Source organism: Arvicanthis niloticus, chromosome 30 (assembly GCF_011762505.2).
Source record: "Arvicanthis niloticus isolate mArvNil1 chromosome 30, mArvNil1.pat.X, whole genome shotgun sequence".
Taxonomy (NCBI): Eukaryota; Metazoa; Chordata; class Mammalia; order Rodentia; family Muridae; genus Arvicanthis; species Arvicanthis niloticus.
The window spans coordinates 4,973,951-4,997,929 of record NC_133438.1 but is presented as its reverse complement, the minus strand read 5'-3'; the positions used below and the strand labels follow the sequence as shown (position 1 = coordinate 4,997,929).

General features: G+C 38.1%; 1 protein-coding gene across 1 annotated transcript; it reads right to left on the bottom strand.

Moving 5' to 3' along the window:
- Positions 1–788: 788 nt before the first annotated feature.
- Positions 789–23,294, bottom strand: LOC143440590 (vomeronasal type-1 receptor 4-like). Its single transcript, XM_076927402.1, has 2 exons — positions 21,652–23,294; positions 789–974 (listed from the first exon to the last, which is right to left on the bottom strand). Exons 1-2 carry the CDS (start codon positions 22,612–22,614, stop codon positions 789–791), a joined length of 1,149 nt encoding a protein of 382 aa, XP_076783517.1. The 5' UTR covers positions 22,615–23,294.
- Positions 23,295–23,979: the final 685 nt, after the last annotated feature.

Genomic DNA, 23,979 nt, shown 5'->3' with positions numbered 1-23,979 from the left:
TACTTCCAATTTTAGATTCTGGAAGGTTTTGTGTAATTCCTTCACCTGTTTGGTTGTGTTTTCTTGCATTTCTTTAAGGTCTTCTACCTGTTTACCTGTGTTCTCCTCAAATTCTTTGAAAGTGTTGTTTATGTCCTTTTTAAAGTCCTCTATTATCATCATGAGAAGTGATTTTAATTTTGAGTCCTGCCTTTCCGGTGTGATGTGGTGTTCAGGACTTGCTATAGTGGGAGAACTGGGTTCTGGTGATGCCAAGTAACTTTGGTTTCTGTTTTTTACATTCTTATGCTTGCCTTTTGCAATTTGGTTAGCTGTAATGCTACTTGCACTCACTGGTTCTGACTGGAATCTGCCTTTCCAGTTATCTTGGCTGTGTCAGAACTCCTCGGGGTCCAGATGTCTCTGTGATCCTGAACTCCAGCTGTTCTGGGTACAGTGGCTCCTCTAGGATATTTCAGGATATGGTGTCTCCACAGTGGTAGACTAGCTAGGTGTTTGCTGCTCTGAGTGTAGTCAGTCCTCTAGGATGCCTCAGGCTACGGTGTCCCCTGCTCTGCAGCTCTGCAGCTCTGCAGTCCGTGTCCTCTCTAAGATGCCTCCGGACTCAGTTTCCACAGGGGAGCAGATCATCTGGGTGACTGCTCCAGCCACCAGGATCTGGGTAAGGGGCGGAAGGGCCAGAAAATTCTTAAATTTCAGTCTACATGAGGGCTCCCCTAAAGCGCTCTTGGGCGCCGGACTGGGTGAGGCCGAGCTGCCCGAGGGGCGCTGTCTGGGCCCAAGGCGTCTTAGAGCCAGGGCGCGTGTGCCTGCTCCAGCAGCCGGCGGCCCAGGCGGCAGCGCAGTAGCTCCCGGTAGCACGGTGCGTATTCGTCCCAGCGCGGATCCCAGTAGCGCTTTATATACTCGCTCTTCACCCCACTGCCCGGGGACAAGGTGCAGCGCGCTGCCGACTGCCTGCTCGGCGCTGCCGCCTACCGGTCTGACCAGACTCAGAGGCACGGCCAGCCTCGCTGTTCAAACCCGGAGCCCCGCCCGGACGGAGGGCGGAGGCTGGCACTTGTTTTCTGTTGTCAGAGCAGAACATTAGTTTAAACTTGTATCATCTATGTGGGAAAAGTTCTGAGGAATCCTAGCATTTTCATTGATTCTTTAAAATTCGAAGTTCTTCTGTTTTCTAATTAATAGGGTGCTGGACACATATCTATTTTATCTCTAAGTTTTGTGAATCACAATAAAAAGATGAACGCAATCAGCATTAAGTGCTTCGTACACACAAATTAGTTGAATCTATTTTATAAAGCTCCTGTTTTGTCTGCAACTTACTTCATTTATTTTTTTTGTCCCATAGGAACAATGAGCCTCTGTATAACACAACTAAAGGTCTGTCAGTTCATATATAGCCACATATAGTCTCACATTAAAGTATATTTTCAGATGAGTTCTGAGTCATCAAATAGACATTAATCAAATAGGTGATGTAATTATGTAAGCCATGGGGAAAATTCTAATGACTAATATTTACTTTGGCAGACACTGTGGCTTATAGGAGGGAGAAGAGAACTTTAAGCAGAAATCTAAACTTGTAGACATCTCATCTGCTCAGTCCCAGCAAAGATGGGGTAGCTCACAGAGACATGGGCCAGCTCCTGAACAGTTATTGAAGAAACGGTTCTAACTTCCTCCCCCTTTGAAGAACACCTCTGTGTATCCATTTCCTAAGACAAAAAATGGACCACCTCTCTCATGTTTTCCATGAAGTGCCGTGTACATCACAGAATGAGGCAAGATATCAGAGCTCATAAAGGGACAGTGTCTGGCCCTGACATCCCTCAGAGTCCATTTCTGTGTCACCTGTGTTATTATTCAACATGGCTGTATGGGGATATTCAAATACTTTTAATGAAAGAAAAAGTATTTATTCCAAGAGCAAATCACCATTTTTACTTTCTGTGTACACTCCCTCACTTGTCCTTGTCCTGATGAAAGTTAGGGTTTCTTCACCAAGCTATCCTGTGCCCTTCCCCCAGGCCTGAGAAGGCCTGCAAGTCATTTACCACAATAGACCAAGCAACAGTAGGACCTAGGAGATGCATTGCATTACCAACCTTGGCGCCTTGGAGCCTGCTACCTGAGCTAAGAATAATGGACTGCCTGCTGAGCTAGCCTTGACAACCTTCCGGACTGCTAGCTCCTTGCCTGGTCCCTGGGCTGAACCGAGAAGAGACTCTGAGGGGTGGGGCTTCCCCTTTATATGTGAAAGCAAATTATTAAACTTGGAGCCTTGATCAGAGAACTTTGTCTTGGCTTCATCTCTTCCCACCCGTTTCTCTATTCTCAGCCTCTCTTACAGGTGAACCCGGTTCAATTGTTGCTGCTGGCAGCAACAGAATGGCGACTTGAACAGTGACCTGAGGACAAGAGATCAGCTGAGTTGTCTTGTGTAGAGCTCTACGGAAAATGGAAGAAGACGAGTATCCCACACACTTAGTAAGTAGCAAACGATTTTGATACTAGCGTTAGTTATAGTTAATTGTCAAAGGCCGTGTTTGCAGGAAGTGTGTTTGTCAGGGATAGGGTCTAGGAAATAGGCGTTGGCCCAGCATCGAATTTACCTAGGTGTTGACAACGAATTATGGGTCAGGAGAATTCAAAACGGGCATTTGCCCGCAGCTTACAAGAATTGCTCCAGGCAGGAGGATCAGGGTTTTCAAATAGTATGTTAGAAAAATTTTTGGCAGAAATAAATTCATACTGCCCATGGTTCCCACAGGAAGGAACCTTGAATAAGAAAACCTGGGAAACAGTTGGACAGGTTTCAGGAACTACGAAGGCAGATCCTAACACCCTTTGCCTTTGGGAGCTTGTAAAAGATGCTATTGATAATTGAATAGGGGGTGACAGTGAGTTGGGGAAAGGAGAGTATTTATAGGCCCAAGAGAGGCAGCCTTAGACGAGAGGAACTGGGTTTAAAAGAATTTGAAAAACAAAAAAGGGCAGAGCACTGAGCAGTATCCATAATTCTGCTTTCTTTGTTTGTCCCTTGGTGCACAAATGTTCACGTGTCTCATTGTGTTTTTGTCCACGTGTCTCATTGTGTGAATGATTGGTGGTCTGTCTATGTCTTGTGGTGTTCTATGTTTAATGTTCAAAAGATCGTTAAAATTGCTTGATTCAACACTTGGTCTAGTTTAACTTGGTTTTCAAAGGCAGTTTTAATATGCAGAGCAGCAGCTGATAAGTTTGCTTAACACCTGTAGCTAAGAGTCCAGCTGAGCTAGAAAAGCTGTTTTTAAAGGGACCAGCAGGTTTTTTGGATTCAATAAGGAAGCTAAGAGTTGTTTGTCGTGGAAAAATCTCTGTGACAAGGTGCTTTTATCTTGAAATTACAGCTAGAGAAAGCAAGAAATTTTGTTTGGTTTAAATATATAAGATGTGTTGTCACTTCTTTTTTGTTTCTGAATGGTTTTAAGGTATAAATATGGTCTATATGTCTTAGTTATAAATTATTGGCCTAAAGTTATTGGATATGATAAAAAAAAGTTTACAACCTTGGTAACAAAGGTTGGCTTAAGATTGGTAACTCAGGGTTAGAGTCATTCAGAAACCAGATGTATAAAGATTTAAGAACAATGTCTCTTTAGTGAGATATTAAAAGCTGCACTATCATGCATTCATATATAAGAATTGGCAGCAAAACTTTATAGCATAAAGGTAATCTACTTGGTGTTGATTTTAGAAAAAATAGATTGTTACATCGTTAAAGATTGGTTTTGTTTCTCAAAAATATGGTTATACTCTAATGTTGCAAAAGAGGCGTAAAAACAGTTTAACTGCCAATATTCCATTGGCTACAGTTGGTAGTTCTGCAGCTCAGGTGCCAAGCATTCCTTTTGTCCTGGGTCTTCATGACCGGATCCTAGAAATGGGTGAGGAATTTGTCTTTTGCCTTCCCTGTTTCTTGGAGGAAGGGTAAACTTTACAAGTCTGTGGGCCGAGAGTTATAATTATGCTGGAGACATTAAAATTATGCCTACTTCCTTCCATGAGTTATAACTGTACCTGCTGATAAAATATTGTTCAATTTGTTTTTATTCCTTTATATCCAAAGTTGTTAAAAATGAGATGTTTTTGATTCCTCTAATATATGTAACAATTATTAGAGGATAAGGTTGGCTTTTATCTGATATTCTCACTCAGCTAAAAAAGATTGGTTATTAAATTAATCCAAAATAAAGTTCAAATTTAAGATTTATACAGCCTAACTTGCCTACTCCAGCTGCCATTCCAGTAAATGCTTATAGAATTATTATATATATAAAAGATGTTTTTAATATCATTCCTTGACATTTCTGGTAAAGGTGGGAGGTTTGCAGTCAGTAAATTTATTCGTAATTTTTAAGAGCCCATGAAGTGATATCATTAGAAATGTTTGCTTCAAAAAATGGTTAATTGTATATATATATATATATATATATATATATATATATATATATATATATATTTTTTTTGATGCTAGAAATTAAGAGGTTAAATCTTTTACTGTATATTATTCATTATGTGATACTTTATTAGCAGATTTCTCTAAAGAAGTTTTTCCGCAAGCCTTTGCTCCAATATAACGAGCTTTAAAAATTTTTTGGAATACTTGTTGCTCCAAAAAGGATTCAAAGGCAGTATTTTTCAATATTTGAGACCTCAGTTATATCCTAAGCAGATTGTGGCACAGAAAATTCTAATAAAAATAGATAGTTGGGGCTAGAGAGATGGCTCAGTCATTAAAGGCTAGACTTATAGTTAAAAGTGTAAAAATTGAATTCCCAGCAACCACATGGTGGCTCACAACCATTTGTGGTGGGATCTAGAGCCATCTTCTGGCTTGTAAGTGTACATGCAAAAAGAAAATGGTTTCCTTTTAATCTTGATTTGTGTTTAGTGATTTTTAAAAGTTGTTAACAGATATTAATTGGCTAAAACCTCATCTTAAGCTTTCCATAGGAGGATATAAACCTCTGTTTGATATTTTCAAAAAAATACAAATCCTAGTTCCCCTTGACAATTAACTAATAAAGGAGAGATAGCTTTGCTGAAAATAGAGTAAGCTGTTAGTTATCAACAGATAGATTATATAGACTGATAAATTGTTGGCTGTTTGTGTTATTACTACTCATGTGTCCACAGCAGCCCTTTGACAAAAGAAACCATTAAGGTGGATTTATCTTTCTTCATCTACAAATAGAGTTTAAACATCCTATTATAAAATTATAATTGTGTTAATACAAGATTATATGATAAAATCCTAAAAACATTTTGGATAAAAGGTTTATTCCTTTATTCCAAATAGCAATTAAATTGGTTATTGAAAAATAATGATATTTGGCCTATTACATGACAAACATTTTAGACAAATTTGATAATCATATGTTACAGTTTTTCTCTATGCATGCTTTTATATTTCCTAAAATTTACTATTCATGCAGCCCATAGAAAAAAATGTTTGCTATATTTACTATATTTACAGATGCCTCATCTATTGAGAAGACAGTATATGTAATTAAATCATATGTGTATTTTCTTGAGTTTCCCCTGCTTCAATACAAATAATTAAATTGTGTGTTGTAGCCACTGTTTGAAATGCTAAAAAATCAAGCTTTCAATTTATATACTCATAGCCAGTATATGGCTCATGATTTATAATTGCTTAAAATTGTTTCTTTTTTAGATATAGCTAATTCTCAAATTTTATTTATAAAAATACAGCTTAATTTATGAAACATGTACTGTTTCTTAACTTTATAAGACATTCAAAAGCTCATTGGATTGTCTGAACCACAGGACAATGCCAGAGCAGATTTATATACTAGACATATTCTAGGCCTTTCAAAAATAATTGGCCATACAATCTTATTCTTTACAACATCAGAAGAGTAATAGCTTAAGACACAATTTGACATTTCTAGAAAGTGTGCAAGTTAAATTGCAAAAACTTGTCCTCAATATCTTCAATTTTTTCATAATGGTCTTAAGTCTTGAGGACTTATATATAATCAATTTTGACAAATAGATGTTACTCATTTTTGATTAAAAAATTAAAATATGTACATGTGACTTGACACCTTTTAGACCTTTTAGTTGCAACTACTTTAACAAGAGAGCAACTAAAAATAAAATTAGTTATTGCCTATATTATTTTCCTGTGCTTGGTGTTCCATATCAGACTAAGATAGATAATAGAACTGGCTATTACAGTTATTTGGCTACAGTCAAACATTTGAGATGTTTGTTGACAATTCAATATTACTGATATTTCCTTATTATCCTCAAGGACAAGAAATTGTGAAAGAGATTATGACACTTTAAAATAATATTTTCATAACTCTTTAAATATGGGAAAAGCAGCTATTGGTGCTTCTTCCCTGGTTTTACAAGTAATTCTAAAAAAATTGGCTTTTTTAAACTAGAAAGGGGGAATTATACCCCAATGTCACCAAAAGCACATCTTGCTTTTGTCTTGTTTTAAAGTTTCTGCAAACTGATGCTAAAGGTCAGTCTGCAGTGGATTGCCACTGGCATCCAGTTACTTCTAGCTCATTTGCCAGGGTCTTGTGGAGAGACCCCTTAACCTGGTACTTGGTGTGGTCCTGATTCTGTTTTAATTTGGGGTCGTGGGTCAGTCTACATTTTTCAGAAAAAGAAATCGGAGCCTGATGGCTGCCTGAAAGACTGGTCCTCAAGTGGACACAGATCTTGAGCCTAATAATTATAATTCTAATGATGAAGATGGCTCAAAATCTTTATCAACCAGCTTATTTAACTTGGTATATAGTCTCCACCCTTACTGGAGAGTAGGTAAATTTTTACTAAGCCACCCACCTGGTGGCTAGACTTGTGTCTGATCCCTGCTAATTAGCAGTTGGATTAGATACTGAAGCACTTCCACTTCCAACCTTATTTTCTACATTGCTTGGATAATCATGTTGCTTTTAACCTTTGAACCTTATATTTTAAGCAGATTGGTTGCCCTCATACAGGATCATTCTCAACAAGCTCAGCTATTCATCATGGCAGTTGCACATCGCTGTGAAGAATTGCATCTAGTGTATGCCCACAGGTCCTTTGGTCTGAATGTGGTCTTGGTCCAAAGAGTGTGCCAATGATGGCCGGTTAGTACAAAACTATAGCCAACATCAAATTAAATGGGTAGAAACTTGAAGCAAGCTCCTAAAATCAGGGATAAGGGTGCCCACTCTCTCTGTATCTGTTCAATATATCAAGCACTTGAAGTTGTAGCTAGAGGAATTAGACAAGAAAAGGAGATCAAGCTGATATAAATTGGCAAGGAAAAAGTCAAGGTATCAATATTTGTGGATGATATAATAGTATACTTAAGTGACCCCATCATTCAACCAAAGAACTCCTACAGCTGATCAACAACTTCAGCAAGGTGGCTGGATATAAAATTAACTCGGACATATTAGTAGCCTTCCTTTATACAAGTGAAAAATGAGTTGTGAAAGAAGTTAGGGAAAGAATATCTATTACAATAGCCAAAATAATAAAAATATCTTGGTGTAACTCTAACCAAGCAAGTGAAATATTTGTATGACAAGAACTTCAAGTCCCTGAAGAAAGAAATTGAAGAAGACCTCAGAAGATGAAAAGATCCCCATGTACATGGATTGGTAGAAATAACATAGTGTAAGTGGCCATCTTACCAAAAACAATCTACAGTTTCAATGCAATTCCCATTAAAATTCTAACACAACTCCTCAAAGACATGGAAAGAGCAATTATCAATTTCATATGGAAAATCTGACAACCAATCTACCAAACAAACCCAGGATAGCCGAAACAATTCTTAACAATAAAAGAACTTCTGGAGGAATCAAAATCCCTGACCTCAAGCTTGTACTACAGAATAATAGTGATTAAGAACCATATGGTATTGGTACAAAGACAGACAGATGATCAATGGAATAGAATTGAAGACCCAGAAATAAAACCACACACTTATGAACACTTGATCTTTGACAAAGGAGCTAAAAATATACAATGAAATAAGGAAAGCATTTTCAATAAATGGTGCCGGTCCAATTGGAAGCTGGTATGGAGAAAAATAAAAATAGATTCATATGTTTCACCTTGCATAAAGTTCATGTCCAAGTGGATCAAGAACCTCAATATAAAAGCAAATACCCTGAATCTAATAGAAGAGAAATTTGTAATATTGAATATTGCACAAGGGAAAATTTCCTGAACTGAACACCAATGACTCAGGCTGTAAGATTAACAATTGATAAATGGGACCTCTTGAAACTGAAAAGCTTTTTTTAAGGCAAAGGACACTGTCAATAGGACAAAACTGCAACCTACTGATTGGGAAAAGATCTTCATTAACACTGATGAACCCATGAAATTAGACTCCAACAAACTACATAACCCAATTGAAAATGAGGTACAGAGCTAAACAGAAAATTCCCAGTAAAGAAATCTGGAAAGGTCTAGAAGCCCTTAAAAAATTTTCAACATCCTTATTCATCGGGGGAAATGCAAATCAAACCGACCCCGAAATTCTACCTTACACCAATCAGAATGGTTAAGATGAACAACTCAGGTGACAGCACATGCTGGCGAGGCTGTGGAGAAAGGGGGACACTCCTCCATAGGTGGGAGGATAGGAAACTGATACAACCACTCTGGAAATCAATCTAGCGTTTCTTCAGAAAAGTGAGAATAGTTCTGAAGATCCAGCTATACCTCTCCTGGGCATATACCCAAAATATGCTCAATAATATCTCAAGGGCACATGTTCCGCTATGTTCATAGCAGTCTCATTTGTAATAGCCAGAAACTGGAAGCAACATAGATGATTCTAAACTGAAGAATGGACACTGAAAATGTGCTTTATTTACACAAAGCAATACTATTCAGCTCTCATATTTATTTTAAATCAATTTTATCATTCTCTCATACGTTCCATTCTGACCACATTATACACTCCTTGCACTCATTGCCCTCCCCACCTCCTTTCTCCCCCAGATCAACTTATCCTCTTTTTCCTTTAAAATAATACAAATGACAACAATCGTGCCTTCCAAGGATATCCACCTAACAACATCTTTCAAGATGCCTTAAGACTTGGCAACATTCCTCATATATCAGCTGGGTGTGGCAGCCTAGAATGAGGAAACGGGTCCCAAGAATAGGCAAAAGAATCAGAGGTTTACCTCACTCTATTATTCTCACAAGAACATCATGATGCACAACCATTACATATATGCAGAGGAACTAGGTCAGACCTACACAAGCTCCCAGATTGTTGCTTCAGTCTCTGCAAGCCCCCAAAAGCTCCATTTAATTATCGGTGGCCCATGTTTTCTTAGCATCCAGTTGCTGTCTGATGCCCCTTTGATGACATTGGGCTAGGCACTGATCTATGAGTATAGCAGGACATTCTCTGACTTTGGTATTTGTCCCTGACAGTTATTTATGTCTTTCCTACAGTAAAAATTAGGTGTACCAGTTGACAATTATGTCTCCAAACCTATGACTTTAGCCATCCATGTGGAGAAAAATGTGTTAACACCATTCAAGTAGTAACACGAATTATTTTGTTCAGACAGTGCTACTGCTAAAGACAAATAAAAATAAAGAACACAGAACTTTTTGAACTCACATGAGTAACTCAATGAGTTTGTAATTGTGAATTTTCTGCAATGATTCATTGAGAGTGGTAGGAGATGAGTGACAGGACTTTGTATAATGGATTGGCCACAATTGTAATCTCAACCTGGCCAAACAACTAGATCTGAAAAGCCACTTCCTCAGTGGTTTCAGGATTTTATTTTTTATGAGTAGAAACAAAGAGATGTCAGTACAGACTGGACTGATGACCAGGTGCAACAGTGCTGTCCTCAAGACTATGATTCATTATCTAAGTTTATCACTAGATTGGGGTATTTTCTATTCTTGCGGGAGACACCATTCAGCTCTAACAGAGGTGCATGGACATTAACTCAGAATGTAATTTTATGGTTTTTGTGGACCCCAAGGAAGGAAAACACTAGAGACTTTTATATTTTAAAACTGACCAGATAATTCAAAGGCTGTGTGAAGAGTATCCTGTCCACCTGAAGAGGCTACAAACTATTGGTGCCCCGAGAGAGATCTACAAGTCTGAGCTTCCTATCCACTCCTCAGCCTGGTCTGAATCCCAATCCTCTCTCTGTCCCTTTCTCTTCCTCTTCTGCCCTGAAATCCTGCTTTATCCTTCACACAGCCATTGACTTCTGCTGTCTTTATTGACCCAATCAAGAGGCAATTTTGGTAACATCTGCCTACAAGAAGGTATTAAAGGAGCTTGCAGCAGCGTTCAGACAGGCTTGCTGCAGTGGTCCGGGACACAGGCAGCACAGTCATATTTGAGTTAATATAGCACTCTATACCACCTATTCTCTTATTCTTGGTCACATAAGCAGTATTTGATTGGCCTTCAGTCAAATCAGACATTTTTTTGGTGACTCCCACATGCTCTGTGTCACCATTGTCCTAGCATGTTTGAAGGCAGGACAGATTGTAGATCAAAGGTTTGTGACTGGGTTGGGGGTTTTTATTTTCCTTTTGTTAATCTTAGAGTATCTTTCTCTATCAAGGACTAGGAGATGGATGAAGGTTCTATGTAGGCAATGTGTCCATGTTCACTGAGTTGTGAGGGTGCTGTCTTCAGCAAAGGGGCCTTGCTGTCAGTTTGTGGAGTGCAATCCCTCCTATTGGCAACAACTTGGATTGTTTGGGGGCAGAGACCTCTTTGGCCAACAACTCAATTATGTGTAATACAGTCCTGATACTGGAAACTTGATGACAAGAAGTGGCCAGATGGGATTTTGTTCCCCTCATTATTTGGAGACTTCATTGGCATCACCTTCATACATTTAAGGACATTTTCACAGCATTATGTTTCCATATCACCCCTCAGATGTCTCTCAACTCTAGCTACCTTCCTGCCTTACAGTCCTCAATCCTATCTCACTGCTCTTTCTTCACCTGATACGTTCATTCCTGTTCTTCCTTCTCCTGAGTCCACATGTAAAATCTATTTTATTTATTTCCCTTTCCCAGGGAAACCTATGTGTCTTTCCTAGTCCATTCCTCTCTATTTAACCTCCCAGGTAATTGGATAGTAGATTTGTTGTCATTAATTTAACAGTTAATCAGCATATAATGTATATTCACATATAAGTGAATGTATCTCACATTTATCTTTCTGGGTCTGTGTTACCTTATCAGGTTGCCTTTTTTTTTTTTTTTTTGACTTCCACCCATTTGGCTTCAAATTTCTTGTGTGTGTGTGTGTGTGTGTGTGTGTGTGTGTGTGTTTTAACAGCAGTGTAATACTTCACTGTATAAATGTATTATATTCTCTTTATCTAATTTTCTATAGAAGGGCATCTAGGTTTGTGCCAGTTTCTGGCTATTATGAATAGAGAAGCACTGAATATGGTAGATCAAGTGTCCGTGGCAGGATGAGGTGTACTTTGTATACATGCTCAAGTGTGGTATATCTGTAATTTGCAGGAGATTAATTCCCATCTCTCATAAATTGCCAAACTCATTTCCATATTGGCAATACAACTTTGCATTCACACCATCAATAGATTAGAGTTCCTCTATTAGGCATCGTCACCTACATGAGCGGTCACGCTTGTTATTTATTTTACCCATTGTGACATCTGTAAAATAAAATCGCAAAACAGTTTTGATTCACGTGTTCCTGATTGATAGAGATTAAAAAATTTTTTTATTAATTATTTTTCAGCCACTGAGTCTCCTCCATTGATAATTCTGTTTATATCTGTATTCCATGTTTTTTTTTTGGGTCATGTGGTTTTGATGTCTGGTTTCTTGAGCTCTTTATATATTAGATTGGAAGATCACTATTAGATATGGAGTCGGTGAAAAGTTTCTTCCTATTCTGTAGGTAGCCGATTTATCTGATTAATGGTGTCCTTTTGCCTTAGAGAAGTTTTTAATTTCATGAGACTCCATTAATAAATTGTTGGTCTTAGTGCCCACACTAATAGTGTTCTCCTCAGCTATTCTTCTCCAGTTCCAGTGAGTTCAAGGCTATTCTACTCTTTTCTTCTGTCAAGTTCAGTATGACCCAAATAACATGGAATACAGTTATAAACAGAATTATCAATGGAGGAAATTCAAGTGGCTGAAAAATAATTAAGAAAATGTTTTTTTTTGAATCTTTACCAACAAGGAACATGTAAATCAAAACTATTTTGATATTTTATCTTACAAATGTCACAATGGGTAACATAAATAACATGATTGACTAAAGCCTTTGATGAATTTGTAGCTGAGTTTTCTGCAGGTTAATATATATATATATATATATATATATATATATATATATATATATATATATGTATGTATTTCCATACTACTGTATGCTGACCTCCAGTTTGACCTGCACTGTTTGTTGAAGATGCTTTCTTTTTTCCATGTATATTTCTGGCTTCTTTATAAAAAATCAGCTGTCCATAGATGTGTTGATTTGTATCTTGGTCTTCTGTTCAATTCCATTGATCAGTATGTCTCTTTTCATGCCAATACCATGGGGTTTTCATTACTATACCTCTGTAGTTTAAGAGAAATTTGTGGTTGGTGAGAGCTACAGGAGTTCTTTTATCATTCGGTATTGTTTTAGCTATTCTCAATTTTTTTTTTTGATTTTAAACAAGAAGTTGAATATTGTCTTTTCAAGCCAAGAAGAATTGCTCTGTGGTATTGGTAGGTACTCCATTGATTTGTATATTGCTTTTGGTAATATGTTTGTTACTATGTTAATACCATCATTATTACTATGTTAATCTTACTGATGCACAGACATGGATGATCTGCTAATATCTACTTCATTTTTTCTTCAAGGTTCCTAAGTTGTTATTGTACCAGTCTTTCACTTGGTTTAATAGAATTGCACCAGAACATATGTGAGGCTATTATAAAAGGTACAGTTTCTTTGATTACTTTCTCAACCTCCTTGTTATTTGTATATAGGAGGACTATTGATTTTTGTGAGTCAACTTTGTATTCATTTATTTTGTTGAAAGTGTTTATGAGCTATAGGAGATTTTAAGAGTTCCTGGTGCTCTCTCTCTCTCTCTCTCTCTCTCTCTCTCTCACCTCATCTGCAAATAATAACACTTTGACTTCTTCCTTTCTAAATTGTTCTCCCTGTTATGCCTTCAGTTATCTTATTGTTCAAAGACTTCAAGTACTGTACTGAATAGACATGGGGAAAGTGGATAACCTTGCATTGTTCCCAATTTTAGTGGATTTGCTTTTAGTTTCTTATTTTTTTTATTGGATTTTATATTTACATTTCAGATTTTATCCCCTTAACCCATTCCCCTCACCACCCAGGAACCTCCTATCCCATCCCCCCCTCCTCAAGCTTCTATGAGGATGTGCCCCCACCTATCCCCAACTCCCACCTTCCCACCCTCGAATTCCCCCCACCCCAACTCAGTGTTCAGCCTTCATGGGACCAAGGATCTCCTCTCCCACCTATGCCTGACAAGGCCATCCTCCCCTACATATACAGCTGGAGCCATGGGTTCCTCCCTATGTGCTCCCAGGCTGGTGGTTTAGACCTTGGGGAGCTCTGGTTGGTTGGTATAGTTACTCTCCTCATGGGGCCACAAACCCTTTCAGCTCCTTCAGTCTTTTCCTTCTCTAACCTCTCCATTGGGAAACCCTTGATCAGATCAGTGGTTAGTTGTGAGCATCTGCCTTTGAATGTGTCAGACTCTGGCAGACTTCGAAGGAGACAGCTATATCAGGCTCTTGTCAGCATGCACTTCCTGACATCCACATTAGTGTCTATCTTTGGTGACTGCACATGGGATGGATGGTCTCCAGATGGCCCCTCCTTCAGTTTCTGTCCCACACTTTGTCTCCATATTTGCTCCCTTGAGTATTTTTGTTATTCCTTCTAATTAGGATGGAGGCATCCACACTTGGTATTCCTTCTTTATGAGCTTCATGTGGTCTGTGAGTTGACTCTTGGCTATTTCAAACTTTTGGGCTAACATCCACTTATCAGTGAGTAAATACCACGTGTGTTCTTTTGTGATTGGATTAATTCACTCAGGATGATATTTTCTGTTGAGAACCACACTAGTCCCATGTTCGGGTGCCAAAAATGTCACGGCCCGAGCAAAATGTTGAGGCCCGGGCTGCCCTGCGTTTGGCGGCCACTGTATCCAGGCCCAAGCTGCTGCTCCGGTCCAAGGGTCGGGTTTCAGCAAGAGAGAGAGAGAGTGAGGACTGATTCGAAGAATGGAGACCAGACAGAGTGTGTTTCAGTCCCGTTTATTCTTCAATCTCTCTTCCTCTAAGTGTCTCCCTAATGTCTCGAGTTCCTAGTTCCTAGTTCCTAGTTGTACTCCTGTTGTTCTCTTCCGAGTGTCTAATGTCTACTCCTACTCCTAGTGTCTGAATCTCTGTTACTCCAAATTGTTCTCTCTAGAGCCAAGTGTCTTCTACCTAATGTCAAGTAATCTGTTGCTTTCTCTGTCTGCCTCTAGCCTTTTATATGTCTCACTTCTAAGCCACGCCTCTAAGTTACACCTTTAATCATGCCCTTAGGTCTTGTCTTTAAATCTGATCTCTAGGTCACACTCTTAAGTCACACACCTTTAATCTCACACACCCAAGGTATCTAAACCAAGATTATCAGAGTGTGCTCAGCTGTTGTAGGCTATTGTAATCCAAGTCTCATGTCAGGGTATATGGCTCAAGATGGCTGCAAAGCTGATAGCTGCTTTCTGCTAAAAGTTGGCCCCCAACAATTTTCTAGTTCTATCCATTTACTTAAGAATTTCTCGAATTCATTATTTTTAATAGCTGAGTAAGTAAATGTACCACGTTTTTTTGTATCAATTCCTCTGTTGAAGGCCACCTGGGTTCTTTCCAGCTTTTGGCTATTATAAATAAGGCTGCTATGAACATAGTGGAGCATATGTCCTTTTCAACCAAAAGTAATCAAAAAAGATAAGGAAGGACACTACATACTCATCAAAGGAAAAATGTACCAAGAAGAACTCTCAATTCTGAACATCTATGCTCCAAATGCAAGGGCACCCACATTCATAAAAGATACTTTACTAAAGCTCAAAGCATACATTGCACCTCACACTATAATAGTGGGAGATTTCAACACCTCACTCTCAGCAATGGACAGATCATGGAAACAAAAACTAAACAGAGACACAATGAAACCAACAGAAATTATGAACCAATTGGACCATATAATTGGTCACAAAACAGGCCTCAACAGATACAAAAAGATTGAAATAATCCCTTGTACCCTATCAGACCACCATGGACTAAGGGTGGTCTTTAATAATGACAAAAAACAATGGAAAACTCACATGCACGTGGAAACTGAACAATTCTCTACTCAATGATGACCTGGTCAAGGAAGAAATAAAGAAATTAAAAACTTTTTAGAATTTAATGAAAAGGAGGACACCTCATACCAAAACTTGTGGGACTCCATGAAAGTAGTACTAAGAGGAAAACTCATAGCTCTAAGTGCTTACAAAAAGAAACTGGAGAGAGCATACACTAACAACTTGACAGCACACCTGAAAGTGTTAGAACAAAAAGAAGCAAATAGACCCAAGAGGAGTAGACGGCAGGAAATAATCAAACTCAGAGCTGAAATCAACCAAGTAGAAACAAAATATCAGCAAAACCAGGAGCTGGTTCTTTGAGAAAATCAACAAGATAGATAAACCCTTAGCCAGACTAACCAAAGGGCACAGAGACAGTATCCAAATTAAAATCAAAACTGAAAAGGGAGACATAACAACAGAAACTGAGGAAATAAAAAAAATCGTCATATCCTACTACAAAGGCTACTCAACAAAATTTGAAAATCTGGATGAAATGGACAATTTTCTAGACAGATATCAAGTATCAAAATTAAATCAGGAGCAGATAAACCATTTAAATAGTCCCATAACCCCTAAAGAAATAAAAGCAGTCATTAAAAGTCTTCCCACCAAAAAAAGTCTGGACCAGATGGTTTTAGTGCAGAATTCTATCAGACCTTCCAGGAAGACCTAATACCCATTCTCTTCAAACTATTCCACAGAATAAAAACAGAAGGAACACTACCCAGTTCATTAGGTATAATTACGCTCATACCTAAACCTCATGAAGACCCAACAAATAAAGAGACCAATCTCTCTTATGAATATTGATGCAAAAATATTCAATAAAATTCCTGCAGACTGAACCCAAGAACACATCAAAACAATCATCCACCACGATCAAGTAGGCTTTATCACAGGAATGAAGGGATGGTTCAATATTTGGAAATCCATCAATGTAATCTGCTACATAAATAAACTCAAAAAAAAAAAAAACCCATATGATCATCTCACTAGATGCTGAGAAAGCATTTGACAAAATTCAATATCCCTTCCTGCTAAAAGTCTTGGAAAGATCAGGAATTCAAGGCCCATACCTAAACATAGTAAAAGCAATATACAGCAAGCCAGTCCTACTTCTTATGTAAGGAGTTTTACAAAATCCTAAGCTAAACATCAATAACATATATTCAGAAGTCCTAGGTCAGACCCACATAGACTCCATGATTGTCACTTCACTCTGTGGTCCCCTATAAACCTTGCTTAATTGATTTTATGTTACATGTCCTCTTGCTGTCCTTAACCACTCTGATTCTTCCTCCCCTTCTTTCTTAGGGTTCCCCAAGCCCCATCTAATATTCGGCTTTGTGCCTCTGCCTCAGCTTCCAGTAGATACTGGAAAAATACTGTCTGATTAAAGAATATCATTAGTAATATTTTATTAGACTGTTGTTGTTTTTTTGCCAGTACTGTTTAACTCTCTGGGTTATCCAGCTTCCAATTCCTGGGCACCTAGGCAGTTTCAGACATGGGCTCATTTTCATGGTGTGGACTTCAAGATAAATCAGTTGTTGGTTGCCCACATCCACAAGTTTTGAGCCACCTTTGTTGCAGCAAAACTTGAAGACAGGACAGGTTGTAGGAGGAAGGTTTTGTGGCTGGGCTGGTGCCTCAGTTACACCACTGGAAGCCTTGTGTGGTTACAGAATATTGTCAGAACACACTCTGAGCCGTGCATTACCTGAAGTCTTCATTAGAGTCACTCTCATAGATTCCAGGAACCTTCCATTGTACTAGGTTTCTACATCAGTCCCAAGGTGCCCCAATTCCATTCATTTCTCTCCCATATTTTATTCTATCTATCTATCTATCTATCTATCTATCTATCTATCTATCTATCTATCTATCTATCTACCTTTGCAGTCATGTTTCTCCCATATGATTCCTCATCTTCCCCCCTCCCCCAGAACTGCCTATAATTTAACTGCAACATCTGTTATAGTTTCCCTTTCCAGGAAGATCCAGGCACCCCATTAAAGTCATTTTCTTAGTTAGCTTCTTCAAGTCTGTGAAGTCTACTGTGATTATCCTTTATTTAAGAGCTAATAGCCACTTAAGAGAATACATACCACATTTATTTTTTTCTGTGTTGGGTTAGCCTTACTCAGGATGATTATTTCGTAGTTCCATCAATTTGCCTGTGACTTTTATGTCTTTTTATAAACATTTGAGTGATTCTCCATTGCATCAATGTACCACATTTTCTTTATCTGTTCTTCAGTTGAGCAAAATCTAGTTTTTTTCCAGCTCCTGTATAGTATGAATAAGGCCACTATGAACATGGTGATATGAACATGTGATAGAATAGAGTCTTTGGTATATTCCCAGGAGTGGTATATCTGGGTTTTGAGGTAGATTGATTCTCAGTTTTCTGCGGATTCACCATATTGATTTTTATTATGACTGTACAACTTTGTTCTCCCTCCATCAGTGGAGGACCATTCCTGCTCTACATCCTCTGCAGGATGAAATATCACTTTTAAAATTGATTTTAGTCATTTTGAGGTTCAAAATGAAATTTAAGTAATTTTGATTTGTATTTCCCTGATGGCTAAGGAGGTTGAATATTTGTAAATTGTTTCTCAGCCTTTGGAGATTCTATTCAGAATTCTCTTTTTAGATCTGTACCCCATTTTAAATTGGATTATTTTGTTTTTAAACATATAGTTTCTTAAGTTTTTTTATATTTTGGATGTGGGCCCTCAGTTGGATGTGGAGTTTGTTAAAATCTATTCCCATTTGTAGACTGCCTATTAACCTACAAACCTTTAAGAATAACCATTCATTAGAAAAATCTTCTTAGGCTGATTCAAAAAATGTTTATTAGTATGTATGCAAAATACATTAAACAATATTTTTTTCTCTCTACATGACAGGATTTAGGGAAAATAGAGGTGGAGCCAAGAAGAGGTGAAAACATGGTCTCTTTAATGAAGATATTACATATTGTTCTATGAGGAATATACATCGGTGTTTTATACAATATAACTTAAATCTTCCAAAAGATAATGATGTGCTAATACAGTTGCATTATTAGCCTTACCTTTAAAAGATAAACTATGTAGAGACCATACAAATAGTAACAAGACTGGTTTTGATTATAGAGCTCAAAAGGTAGTGGATAGAGGTTATGAGGAATGTAGAACCCTTTGAGCGTATTTCCTTTCTAGACCGGAAACCTCTAGTATATCAAAAGTAAGACATTGACTTTCTAAGATTATTCTGAGTATTGTTTGCCTGGGGTTAGAGGAGAGGCTTGAGACACAACCACTGTATGACTATTTGTACTGCATCTAGTTCTATAGAGTCAGAGCTACCAATGATTGTATAGCAATCTTCCTCCTCAGCTTACTCAGTGGTGAGATTATATCTGTGATTCACCACATGTGATACATAAAGACAGATGTTCAACACATATTTACTGAGCAGAGAATTTAAGGGTATTATTAAGCTGTCTTCAGTGTTTGATATTATAAATGACACACTAACACCTCCAACATCAAAAAACAGGAATTAACAGTCATTGGTCACTAATATCTATCAATATCAAATGACTCAATTCCTCAATAAAATGGTATGGGCTAACAGAATGGATGGACAAACAGGATCCATCACTCTGCTAAATACAAGAAACATGCCTCAGCAACAAAGCCAGATACCACCTCAGAGTACAGGTCTGGAAAGAGATTTCCTAAGCAAATCGACCCAAGTAACAAGGTAGAGTAGCCTAGCCATTTTAATATCTAACTAAATTGACCTTGAGCACAAAGTAAGCCAAAGAGATTGGTACTTCATATTCATCAAAAGAAAACTTTACAAAGTTGCTATCACAATCTATGCCCCAAATGTAAGGGGACCCACATTCATTAAAGACACACTACTAAAGCTTCCATAACACATGAAATCCCACACAATAATGGTGGGAGACATCAACACCCTACTATCACAAATGGACATCAAGAAAGAAACTGAATAAGGAAGTAACAAAATTAAGAGAGATTATGATTCAAATGGACCTAACAGAACATTTCACAAAACACAAAATAATATAACTTCTTCTTAGCACCTCATAGAACTTTCCCCAATATTATCCATGTACTGAGTCACAATAAAATTCTAGAAGATAAAACATGTTTTAAATAACCACATGCATATTATCCAATCACCATCTATTAAACTTGGACTTCAACCACAGCAGAATCAACAGAAAGCTTGTAAACTAATAGAAACCAAACAATTGTCTATTCACTGGACACTTGGTCAAAGAAGAAAAAAGAAAGAAAATAAAGTTTCTAGAATTCAATGAAAATAAAGGCTCAACATTCTGAAAGTTGACTTAATGAAAGCAGTGCTAAGAAGGAATTTCATAGCACTAAGCACCATCATAAAGAAACTGGAGAGATCTCATACTACAATTTGATAGCACACTTGAAAGCTTTAGGAAAAGAGATAGAAACATACCCACAAGTAGTAGATGGCAGGAAATAACCAAGCTCACTACTCAAATCAATGATTTTGAAGCAAAAAGAATGGCTGATAGAATTAAAAAACCAAGAACTGTTTTTTTTTTTGAGAAAATCAACAAGATTTTCAAGCCCTTAGCCAACTGAAATAAAAGGGAAAAAGACAATATTCAAATAAACAAAATCAGAAACAAAAAGAGGGACATAACAACAGACACAGAAAATCCAAAGAATCATTTGGTCCTACTTCAAAAGTCTGTACTCCACAAAATTAGAAAATCTAAGTAAAATGGGTGGTTGGCCTGATAGACTCCACTTATCAAAGATGAATGAAGATCAGGTAAATGAACTAAAACGTCCTATAACCCTTAAGGATATAGAAGCAATCATTACAAGTTGTCCAATAAAATAAAAACTCAAATCCAGATAGATGGTTTTAGGTAGAACTATATCAGGTTTTCTATTAAGCACTAATTAAAAGTAATCCTAAACTATCCCACAAATAGAGACAGAGGAAACATTGTGAAACTCATTCTACAAGGCCACAGTCACTCTGATACCAAAACCACACAAAGACTCAACAAAGAAGTAGAATTTCAGGAAATAGAATTTAAACCAATTCCTCTTATGAATAGTGATGCAAAAATACCCAATAAAATACTCACAAATCAAGTCCAAGGACTCATCAAAGACATCATTCATCATGATCAATTAGGCTTCTTCTTGGAGATGCAGAGATGGCTCAATATATAAAAATCCATCAGTGTTATCCATGATATAAACAATCTGAAAAAAATTTACAGTATTGTCTCATTAGAAGCTGAGAAAGCCTTTGACAAAATTGAACATCCCTTTATGTTAAAAGTTTTAGAGAGTTCAGGAATAAAAGGTACATAGCAAAACATAATAAAGGCAGTATACTGCAAACTGTAGTCAACTTTAAAGTAAATGGGGAGAAAATTAAAGCAATACACTAAAATAAGGGAAAAGAGAAGGCTGCCCATGCTTTCCTTTTCTATTCAATATAATAGTTGAAGTTCTAGCTAGAGCTGTAAGAGAACAAAAAGGAAATCAGTGGGATACAAATTGGAAAAGAAGAAATCAAATATCACTATTCACAGATGATATGGTAGTATATATGAAAGACAACAGAAATTATACCTGAGAACTCCTACAGCTGATAAACAACTTCAGAAAAGTGGCTGGATAGAAAAGAATCTCAAAGAATAAGTAGCCCACTTTTATACAACTGAGAAACATGTTTATTCGTGCAGGCATATTAGCATACTCTCAGCCAGAGTGAGTTTAGGAGAAACAGCCATCTCTGGAGATAGTTTTCAGTGAAACAGACATCTTTATTGAGGGTGGCATGGTCTATATAACCCTTGGGGAGTAGGTAGGGGTTTTGGAGATGAGTGTACACCATTGACAGAGGCTGAGGTGGTTGGAATGCTTCATTTGCATGAGGAGGAATTCCTGGTGATAGCTGAACAAGTTCTTACAAGGAGATATGAAGTTTACCCTGAATTGTGGACACTAGGAGACATGACTACCTCAAGGGTGGCAGAGCTGCGTATGGGATATGTCTATGGGTAGATTCATCCTTAGAGCAAGGCAGGATCAGTACTACTCATGCGTGTGTCAGGTTGAGGGTTTTCAGGATTTGGAAATGTTTTGACCTTATTGTTACTCTGTAATGGCTCCACAGACATGTGGATTTTCAAACCATAAATGAAGAGCAGAGAACAAGGACCCTTAGGATCCCTAAAGATCAACAGTAAGGGTGATATGGTAGGGAAACTTAGAGCCAGAAGTTCTTTGACATGCCTCAACCAGAGACGTGAGTCCACAAAAGAAATATGAACTAAATTACAAATACAATCTAGAACATAAAGCCACACAAATGTGACCACCAGCATCAGTATGGTGTGGGCTGCTCTGGTCTCAGCATGGCCTCTGTCATTCTGATTGGGGTTATGTATGTAGTGCATTTTCTGGTGGTGTCTGTTCAGTTGAATCACCATGGAGACACTGGTCCAGACCATGATGCCAATGAACATGATGTCATGGGAAAACCGCAAGAATCTGATGCCTACACTGAACCCAGAGGTGGAGCAGACCCACATCTTTTTAGAATCAGTGTCATTATGTGATTTCTGTGGACCACTGACCTTTATTGGTATGTAAGCACTGTTTAAGACACTGAACAACCAGCAACTGTAGCAAGAATAACTTAGAACCTTGGGGGATCTTTCCCTGAACACGACCCTAGCCCAGTTACCAGAAACAAGAGTGACAAACTGGTAGGTGCTCAGGGCACAGGTGGAACACATGTTTGTGCCTCGAGCCACCTCATGAAAGAAGTATCCAAGTTTACATGTGAGGTCAGTTACAGGTTTCCTTGGAACAAAACCCATCATATTGTATGAAAATGGCAAATGCAGAAGAATGAAGGCGTTGGCCACAGCCAAGTTGGTTAGAATGACTTGTATGGGCCTCAGTTGGGAGCCAGTCAGAATTGGAGAGAAATTATGGAGAAACAGAAGGATGTTACCCACAGTCCCAACCCCAATCTGGCAAAGCAAAACAGTCTGAAGAGCAACTTCTTCTGTGGTTTTCAGGGTTTTATTTTGAGACAACATGGAGATGACTTCACTGGACAATGGTGTAAGAATCAGGTTGGTTGAACAGTGTTTCTTCAAGAGTCTCCTCAATCATCTGAGATTTTCAACTAATTTGGAGTGTTTTTTTTTTTTTTTCTTGAAAAAAAGTTGGCACTGATGTGTCACCCTACAGAAGATTTTTCTGGAAAATGCAGAATGAAAATTGATCCAGAATATCATTTTTACACTTATTGTCCTTTCCCTTCACTCATGATGGAACTGAGTGTGAGATGCAACTCTACCTCTCTTGTCCAACACTATGACACTCGTTTTAACATAGCATGGGCTCTGCATACGTGTACAGGAACGTTTGTAGACAGGAGTGCATTTTTGATTCATGAAAATTAGAAATTAGTCCTAATGATATAACAATGTTTTGAGAAATACAAATTATTTGTTGGAGCAACAATTCTGGTTCTAATGACCTCTACTCTGTTTCGTAGCACTCTATTCATGTATTTCCAATCATACACACAAGCAAAACAGTAAGATGCATAAAATAAAGTAAGTATATCTTTAAAACTATAATGAAGGAATGAAGAGATGTCTCAGCAATTACGAGTACTATCTTGCTCTTCCAGAAGATACAGGTTCAATACCACCACTCTTATGACTGCTCAGAATTGAGTGTCACCCCAGTTTCAGGGGATTTGGACCTTCACATTCAAAAGTTCAGGCAAAACCCTAGTGCACATAAAATATAAAAAAAATCTTCAAAATTGTAACACAATATGAAGGTGTTTACCCACCTACCCCCAGCCCCCCTCCCCCCTCAGATTACCCTTCCCCCTCAGTGCTCAGCCTTCAGGGTACCAATGACCTTGTCTCCCACCTATGCCCAGCAAGGCCATCCTTCCCTACATCATATACAGCTGGAGTCATGTGTCTTTCCATATGTGCTCCTAGGCTGGTGGTTTAGACACTGGGGAGCTCTGGCTGGTTGGTATTGTTGCTCTTCTCATGGGGCCACCAGCCCTTAAGGTTCCTTCAGTTTACTCTCTAACTCCTCCATTGGGAACCTTTGATCAGATTAATGGATAGCTGCGAGTATCTGTCTCTGGGTATGTCCGACTCTGGGGGACCTCTAAGGAGACAGCCTTATCAGGCTGCTGTCAGCTTTCCCTTCCTGACATCCGTATCAGCATCTATTTTTGGTGACTGCCCATGGAATAAATACCCAGATGGAATGGTCTCCCTACAACCCCCCTTCAGATTCTGTCCCACACTTTGTGTCCATATTTGCTCCCTTGGGTATTTAGTTACTCCTTCTAAGAAAGACCTAGGCATCCTCACTTGTTCTTTCTTCTTCATGAGCTTCATGTTGTCTGGTAGTTGAATCTTTGT

What these genes read in the sequence shown, in the direction of transcription:
- LOC143440590 (XM_076927402.1), bottom strand. Translation starts at nt 22,614, where the DNA reads ATGTTGTCTCAAAATAAAACCCTGAAAACCACAGAAGAAGTTGCTCTT. An exon ending in CATTACAGAGTAACAATAAG is followed by an intron (nt 975 to 21,651) that starts GTCAAAACATTT and finishes TCAGACCGGTAG; the next exon opens with GCGGCAGCGCCGAGCAGGCA.